Source organism: Triticum aestivum, chromosome 1A, assembly GCF_018294505.1.
Source record: "Triticum aestivum cultivar Chinese Spring chromosome 1A, IWGSC CS RefSeq v2.1, whole genome shotgun sequence".
Classification (NCBI taxonomy): domain Eukaryota; kingdom Viridiplantae; phylum Streptophyta; class Magnoliopsida; order Poales; family Poaceae; genus Triticum; species Triticum aestivum.
Window position 1 is genome coordinate 359,646,387 of NC_057794.1, and position 9,053 is coordinate 359,655,439.

Consider the following 9,053-nt stretch of genomic DNA (forward strand, 5'->3'; position numbering starts at 1 on the left):
GTGACTATAAAGATTCCCTACTGGTGTCTCCGATGATGTTTGTTGAGTTGGCATAGATCGAGATTAGGATTTGTCACTCTGATTGTCGGAGAGGTATCTCTGGGCCCTCTCGGTAATGCACATCACTATATGCCTTGCAAGCAATGTGACTAATGAGTTAGTTGCAGGATGTTGCATTACAGAACGAGTAAAGAGACTTGCCGGTAACGATATTGAACTAGGTATTGAGATAACGACGATCGAATCTCGGGCAAGTAACATACCGATGACAAAGGGAACAACGTATGTTGTTATGCGGTTTGACCGATAAAGATCTTCGTAGGATATGTAGGAACCAATATGAGCATCCAGGTTCTGCTATTGGTTATTGACCAGAAGTGAGTCTCGGTCATGTCTACATAGTTCTCGAACCCGTAGGGTCCGCACGCTTAACGTTCGATGACAATGGGTATTATGATTTTATGTGTTTTGATGTACCGAATGTAGTTCAGAGTCCCGAATGTGATCACGGACATGACGAGGAGTCTCGAAATGGTTGAGACATAAAGATTGATATATTGGAAGGCTATGTTTGGACATCCGAATGGTTCCAGATGTGTTCGGGCATTTACCGGAGTACCGGGGGGTTACCGGAACCCCCCGGGGAGTCAATGGGCCTTATTGGGCCTTAGTGGTAGAGAGGAGGAGGCGGCCAGGTGGAGCCCCCCCCCAAGCCCAATCCGAATTGGGTGGGGGGTCGGCCCCCCTTTCCTCCCCTCTCTCTCCCTCTTCCTTCTTGTCCTACTCCAACTAGGGAAGGGGGGAACCTACTCCTACTGGGAGTAGGACTCCCCCTTGGGCGCGCCATCGAGAGGGCCGGCCCTCCCCTCCTCCCCTCCTTTATATACGGGGGAGGGAGGGACCCCATAGACACACAAGTTGACAGTTGTCTTAGCCGTGTGCGGTGCCCCCCTCCACAGATTTCCACCTTGATCATATCATTGTAGTGCTTAGACGAAGCCCTGCGTCGGTAACTTCATCATCACTGTCATCACGCCGCCGTGCTGATGAAACTCTCCCTTGGCCTCAGCTGGATCAAGAGTACGAGGGACGTCACCGAGCTGAACGTGTGCAGATCACGGAGGTGCCGTGCATTCGGTACTTGATCGGTTGGATCGCGAAGACATTCGACTACATCAACCGTGTTTCATAACGCTTCCGCTTTCGGTCTACAAGGGTACGTAGACATACTCTTCCCCGCTTGTTGCTATGCATCACCTAGACGGATCTTGCGTGTGCGTATGATTTTTTTTGAAATACTACATGCCCAAACAAATACGACCCTCACCCTGGTCGAGCACAAAGATATGTTTCTTCCTATACCTCTCATTAGCGAGCGTATTAAAGTATTTCGCATTATCATTTCTGTGAGCCAAAAACTATAACTGTATGCTGATACCATGTAATTTCTTCCTCATGCAAGAGACGGGATATCCGCTTGTTTAATTGGCTTTTTTCTCAATATCTAGATAGGATAGTGGTCGTACCTCCGTGATATTATTGAGCTTGTCAATCATGGAAGGCAACATCAATGTTTCGCTTTTATTGATCGACGATATGCTTAGCCCATCCATGTAGGAATCATCGCAATCATGGATCCTAGAATTCCATCGTTGAATGGGTGTATTACCTCATTGTTATCTAGCCCAAACTTTCTTAACCAGATCGGCAAAGCCCTCACTAGTAAGCCATCTCAACTCGAGTTTGAACTTAGGATGTTTACTTGATTGGGAAGTTTGATCAAAATCACTTGGCAGTTGAGCATGACCCGATAAAGCATTTATTCTTTGCAATGCCCGTAATGAATATAGAGGAAACTTATATTCCTTGTTGGTGGTTACTAGAACCCGGTCAAGTTTTTCATAAGTGGGAACCGGTTGACTGTCCAGCCAAGTACACTCGCGACCAAACACGGTGATCTTCCATAGGTCCAAGCTATGAATGACATAACTGAACATGAAAGGTCATCGCTTGTCCAACCGGTCACTGCTCTTCTCACGTTGATAACAAAATACCCCCCCCCCCAAATGAACATTGGATGTTGGTTATCATGACATGTATAACAATTTTCTTAAGGAAAACAAAACAAAACTCCTCTTAAGATGCGCCATACACGACTACCAAACTCAAAAAGTTGTTAGACTTGTTCCAACCGTGAAACTTAATATGATATTCAACCTTCAACGTAGCCAAAAGTAACATGTATGCTGAGTGGATGCGAGGCAAGATTGCATTGAACCTCACAGAGTAGGGTAAAACGCGCAACACACAATTGTAACCACACGAAAAGTGGTCTAGAACATGTGTCGGGAAGTCACATTTACCGGACATAGTAATGGTACCCCTCGCATAATCGATGATGTTGTTATGTTTAGCCAAGTCACTAAACATCCGCTATTCCAAAACATGCCTCTCATGATGAATCACGATTAGATTGAGAGACATTTGCCTTCTTGGACATGTATCAACAACCTTAAACAATACATTTTTAAGACCTTATTATTTTTCGAGGTCATTCTCTTCAGCCTGTGTCAGTAGTGCTAGTTTTGAGTTTCTTTCAAGTACCTTATCTACTAGGGGGGTCTACAGAAAGGCATAGAGAAATTTTTTTTTTACGATGGACAATTTATGTTGGAATTGCTTTGCTCTTTTCTTTACAGCTCAAGCAAATAAGCTTGAAAAAATGATTTTATTTGAGTGAGGTCCGGCCTTCCATGCCCGTGGCTACTTAATCATTGATCCGACGGCCAAGATCAGCTGCTTCTTCGGAAAGGGAACTGCGGGGGAGACACCCGGCCTGTTCATTGTATATGTAATTTTGTCCAATCTAGAATAATAATGTATACCTATCCGATTTCTCCCAGAAAAATAACATATCGTGATCAGAAATTAAAAGACACAGTTCCAACATGCGAAATTCCTTTTCGAAGGAGAAAAACATACAAAATCCGGTCTACCAGCAAAACGGCAGAATAACAGAGTACAGCTCGGTTCCTTGCCCGCACGTATGGCACGCCGTACAAATTTCCACGATTTCGCGACTGCGTGCAGGCACGACTTGGCCCGAAGATTGAACGATATATGTTCCTCCTCAATCATCACCGGCTGATCTAACTGCCACACTGATTGATCCAATCCGACGTACATTAGTGCACACTATAAATCCACTCGCCCCATGCCATCTTCTGCAGAGCTCACCCAAGAAGAGAGCACTGCTACAAGGCAAAGCGAAGCGAAGGCAATGGCTTCTGCTGCGTCCAAGTCCGCGGCCGTCTTGGTCCTCCTCGTCTCCCTTGCCGGCGTGGCCACCACCGTGGACGCCAGGTTCAGGGCCATGCAGTGGACTCCCGCCCACGCTACGTTCTACGGCGACGAGGCCACAGCCGAGACGATGGGTACGTCGCCTGCACCGCACACGTACTACATTGGTCAATGACCATGCATGCTTATTCCTTGTTATGCTGATGTATCGTGCTTGTGTTCTCGCAGGCGGGGCGTGCGGGTACGACATCACGGCGGGGTACGGCGCGGACACGGCGGCGCTGAGCTCGACGCTGTTCCTGGACGGCTACGGGTGCGGGACGTGCTACCAGATCCGGTGCGTCGGAGCTACGGCCTGTTACAGGGGCTCGCCGGTGATCACGGTGACCGCGACCAACCTGTGCCCGCCCAACTGGGCGCAGGACACCAACAACGGCGGCTGGTGCAACCCACCGCGCACCCACTTCGACCTCGCCATCCCGGCCTTCAAGAAGATGGCCGACTGGCATGCGGGCATCGTCCCCGTCATGTACCGCAGGGTGCCGTGCATGCGCAAGGGCGGGATCCGGTTCGCGTTCCAGGGCAACCCGCACTGGCTGTTGGTGTACGTCACCAACGTCGGCGGCGCCGGCGACGTCGGGGAGATGTGGGTGAAGGGCAATGGCGGCATGGGGTGGCTGCGCATGAGCCACAACTGGGGCGCCTCGTACCAGGCGTTCCGGCAGCTCGGCGGCCAGGCGCTGAGCTTCAAGCTCACCTCCTACACCACCGGGCTGACCATCGTCGCCGCCGACGCCGCGCCGGCGAGCTGGAGCATCGGGCTCACGTACCAGGCTCGCGCCAACTTCAAATAGGAGTCCAAGCGAAGGTCTGAGGCACAGCACAAGAAGCAGGAGCTGTAACACTGACAACGCTCTGCGGTGCTATGCTGGGATGATCGTTGCCCTCTACCGTTTTCGTTGCGTCGTTCCTTATTTTCAGTTCTCTCTAGGACCACTCTCGCGCGTTGCCCCCGTCCATGTGAAGAGCGGGGGGTTTGACGCACGCACTGACAGTGAAACTCTGCAGCACGATCAAAGCAAAAGATTTGCAGATTGTATTGTGCCTAAAAAGCTTAGTTCAATTAAGAATTTTCCGCGTGCACGTCTTTGTATACAATCAGAGGTGGCTGGTGGATAGACTAAAGACTAAAGTTGGTACAGCCCTAAGGCCAACTCCAATCGGCCGAACCAAACGGACGTTGGATTTGTCCGCTTTCTATTTGTTTAGGTGGTCAGGAGGGGCGGTGTCTACCCCTTGTCCGCTCTTTTCTGACCGGTGCCTCCAACGGGTAATCCATTTGATCCGCACCGCTGTTTTTTATCTAAATTTTCTTATTTTAGACATTCTACACATTTACATCAAATAAACAAATGAACGAAACATCATTATTAAATAAATAAGTCAGATAATTTACAACCAAACAAATAGAAATCACATAGTTTTACAACCACATAAATTTAAAATTATAGCAAATAAATTGAAAGAAAAAGAGCAGATATAACATTGGTTTTTTATGTGAGTCCACATATGTTCAACCAAATCATTTGAAGTTGAATGTGAGTTGCTTGATCACGTATTTCATGATGAAATTGGATGAACTGTGCAAAAGTTGCCGCTTCTCCCTCGAGCTCAACCAACTCATCCTCATAATCCCATATTTGGTCATAGAAGTTGTCATCACGCTCATCCTCTACGATCATGTTATGCATGATCACACAACCTGTCATTACCTCCCATGTAGTGCTAGTGCTCCATGTTCTAGTAAGACACCGAACAATAACCCAACAAGATTGGAGCACACCAAATGCACGCTCCACATCATTTCTAGCACTCCCTTGTTCTTTGGAAAACCTAGCCCTCTTCTCTCCTTGGGGCTCGGAGATTTTCTTCATAGAATGTAGACCATTGAGGATATATAGGTAGTATCCCTCTTGTTCTAATTGTGGCCATTGATCATAGTTGATCTCTGGGCATTGGCCTTCCGAAAGCCTCGAGAACACCGATGTCGGTGTGAAAATAGCCATACCTCGGGTTAGGTGGTCCCGAGTTGTGGATCTTGTACAGATGGTAACAAGAACAAGGAGCTAATATTTACCCAGGTTCAGGCCCTCTTGCTGGAGGTAAACCCTATGTCATGCTCTTGTTTATATTGATATGGATGTATCGAGTACATAGTTGATTTACCTCAAGATCGTAAGATGTGTTCTAACTCTCGGACTAGGTGAATGAGATTGCGTTGATGTCCCCTCTATGGGCTAAACCCTATGGCTTATATACACGCCAGGTAGGGTATCTAGGGTTACAAGGTTGGTATCTTAGCGTGGAGGCAGCATGAGAAGTCTTGGAGTATACGTCAAGCCTTCGGTAGATGCAGTCCTGATCACGCCCCGTCGTGCAACTTCTGGAGTCCATCTTGAGAAGAATGAAGGCCCGTTAGCCCAATCCGAGGAGCATGGGTAGACTAGGTTAGTACCCCCTAGTCCAGAACACCGTCAGTAGCCCCTGAACCGGTCTTCGATGTCGAGGATGACGTTCTTGGACTTCGGTTCCGGAGTCTTTGGCTCGGTAGGCAAGTTCCTATGAATGATTCCTCTAGCTCAGTTTTAAAAAGTCTTCGGCTAGGTTGGCGACCCTGTCGGGCGGGCCCGACCCTGTCGCACATGGCGTCTAATCTTTAACCTTGGTAACCACATTTTATGGGGAATTGGACTGCTTTATGGCGCAAGGTCAAAGCGTCGGCCCTTTCCCCTTTTTATTTGCAAGCCGGGAGTGTGGATTTGCCACACACCCCAACTCTTGTTTCCAAGAAAATCGCGCAAGTGCTCCCCTTCTCCAAAGTCCAACCCTGAGAGCTTATCATGGCGAGCTAAGCGGGATCTTCGAGGTGCCCTCACGGCCCTGTCAGAGGCGACTGGGGCAGTTGCGGCGTCTCACGCATCCAACTGGAGCGCCTGGCCAAGCAAGGATATTTGCCAGATTCAGATCTAATAGAGACCCGCTCCGGATTGACATCCATGAATGGAAAAGTGCACGCAAAGAATCATCCTTCTCCTCAAGAGGGCAAAAGGGTATGCTTCATCTCCTTCTTACTACGTGGCCTAGGGTTTCCCATTCACCCCTTCCTTCGGGGCCGATTGGAGTTCTATGGGCCGCAACTTCACCATTTTACCCCAACTCGATTTTACATATCGCAGGGTACGTAGCCCTTTGCGAGATGCACCTCGGATGCGAGGCGCACTTCGGGCCATGGAGAAAGTATTTCTGCGTAGTGCCTTGCTCTCCTGACAAGAAGTTAGATGAGATCGGGGTAGCCGAAGTTTGCCGAATTGAGGGGACCGAATACCCATCAGGCACACCTCGGGAGGATACCGACGGCTGGCCAACCAAGTGGTTTTACATAGGCGATGTTCCCCTCCTTGACCCAGTTCGGCCTGGACTCCCTCGTTCTCCATGGAACCCTCGAAGAGGCGTTATAAATGGAGGTCGCAGGGCCCTGCCCAAGAGGAAAGTGCCGAGGTAACGAAGCTGGGAGCTCGGGTGAACCAATTGACGAGCACTAGCCTTACTATAATAGATGTAATGGCCACGGTGATAAACCGAAGAGTCCAGCCACTTCGGCAGCGCCCTCATCTGTTGTGCAGGTTCAACGGGACCGAAGACTCTTCGCAAACAATTCAGGATAGTTTCTACGACCAAGCAGCCTTAGGAGCAACGCTAGCCAGCATCTATCAGGGGGCGACGGAGGACTTCGCCCAGCGACAATTCTGAGATGGGTTGTCCTACTACAATCCCGCTGACATGGTAAGTTTTCCCTGAGTTTCTCGTCCATCCGAGTTGTTTTAATATCTGATTAGCCGTTTACTGGTTCTGAACGGAGATGGAGGCGTTGGGTTGAGTCCACAAGCAGCCCGGCACCCGAGCAAGAGCTGCACCGCCGAGCATAGGACCCCCTTTTTAATGAGGACGAGGATTTAGCCCTTATTAATGAAGGCGGGAAATTTTATCTGGGAATTCTTAACGGATAAAGGGTGGCCATTGCCCCCAACGTGTTGGGGACGAGGCCAGCTTCATCGGTAACGCCCCTTCCTCTAATCTAAAACGAGTTGCTTGCCCTTCAGCCCCTAGTCGTCTGACTTCTCCTCCAAAGGGACGGCGTTCCAAATGTCCACTTAGAGAAACGGCTCTACAAGGGAGGCCCCCAAGGGAGGCGCAAGAAGTGCAGGCTGAGGTCATGGGGGTAGGTGAAAGTGCCCCCTCAATTACCAGGTAACTCCTTGATTGCTGCATTTGTAAAGGTACCATTGATAACCCACAAGTGTAGGGGGTCGCAATAGTTTTCGAGGGTAGAGTATTCAACGCAAATTTATTGATTCGACACAAGGGTAGCCAAAGAATATTTGCAGGTATTAGTAGTTGAGTTGTCAATTCAACCACACCTAGAGACTAAATATTTGCAGCGGAGTGATCAGTAGCATAGTAATATGATAATTTGATAGCAATAGTAGCAATAGCAACAATAACGGTAACCGTAGCAGTGATATGTTTGTAGCAATTGTGACAGTAGCAGCAACAATAGTAACTTAGCAAAGATCAATATGTGAAAAGCTTGTAGGCATTGGATCGGTGACAACGTTGGGTAACATTCATCATGTAACAGTCATAACCTAGGGCGACACAGAACTAGCTCCAATTCATCAATGCAATGTAGACATGTATTCCGTATATAGTCATACATGCTTGCGATAAGAACTTGCATGACATCTTTTGTCCTACCCCTCCATGGCAGCGACGCCCATAATGAAACTAAGGGATATTAAGGCCTCCTTTTAATAGAGAAATGGAACAAAGCATTAACACATAGTGAATACGTGAACTCCTCAAGCTACGTTAATCACCGTATAGAATCCCATTTATTGTCATCTTGGGGTATGCGGATCATAACACGTAATAGGTGCGTATAACTTGAAAGAGGGGATGTCTTCCGGGGCATCCCCAAGCTTAGTCACTTGGGAGTCCTTGAATATTACCTTGGGGTGCCTCGGGCATCCCCAAGCTTAGGCTCTTGCCACTCCTTATTCCTTCATCCATCATGATCTCACCCAAAATTTGAAAACTTCAATCACACAAAACTCAACAAAACCTCATGAGATCCGTTAGTGTAATAAAGAAAATCACTGCTTTAAGTATTGTTGCAAACCCATTCATATTTTATTTTTGTGTTATAGCTACTGTATTCTAAATTCTCCATGCTTATACCACCCGATACAATCCATAGTTTCATCAAAACAAGCAAAAAAATGCACCAAAAACATAATCTGTGAAAAACGGAACAATTTGTAGCAATCTGAACATTAACCATACTTCTGTAACTCCAAAAATTCTGAAAACTTAGGACAAAGTGGGAAATTTGTATATTAATCATGTTTAAAAAATTCAGAATTTTATCATGCTCCAGAAATTTTTAACAATTCTGCTACTGGACGCAAAAGTTTTTGTTTATGCATAGAATCAAAGCAACTATCACCCAAATCATCCCAAAAGCTTTGCTTGACACAAATACTAATTTAAACACAAAACACAATCATAATAGTAGAATAATTGTGTGCTTATTGAAAAACAGAAAAGAAACAAAAAATTGAAAAGATAACTATTGGGCTGCCTCCCAACTAGCGCTATTGTTTTACACCCCTATCTGGGCATACTGCATAGTT

The 9,053-nt window shown here is 47.4% G+C and overlaps 1 protein-coding gene across 1 annotated transcript; it reads left to right on the forward strand.

Moving 5' to 3' along the window:
* Positions 1-3,280: 3,280 nt before the first annotated feature.
* On the forward strand, positions 3,281-4,304 carry LOC123128604 (putative expansin-A30). Its single transcript, XM_044548681.1, has 2 exons — positions 3,281-3,434; positions 3,529-4,304. Exons 1-2 carry the CDS (start codon positions 3,281-3,283, stop codon positions 4,152-4,154), a joined length of 780 nt encoding a protein of 259 aa, XP_044404616.1. The 3' UTR covers positions 4,155-4,304.
* Positions 4,305-9,053: the final 4,749 nt, after the last annotated feature.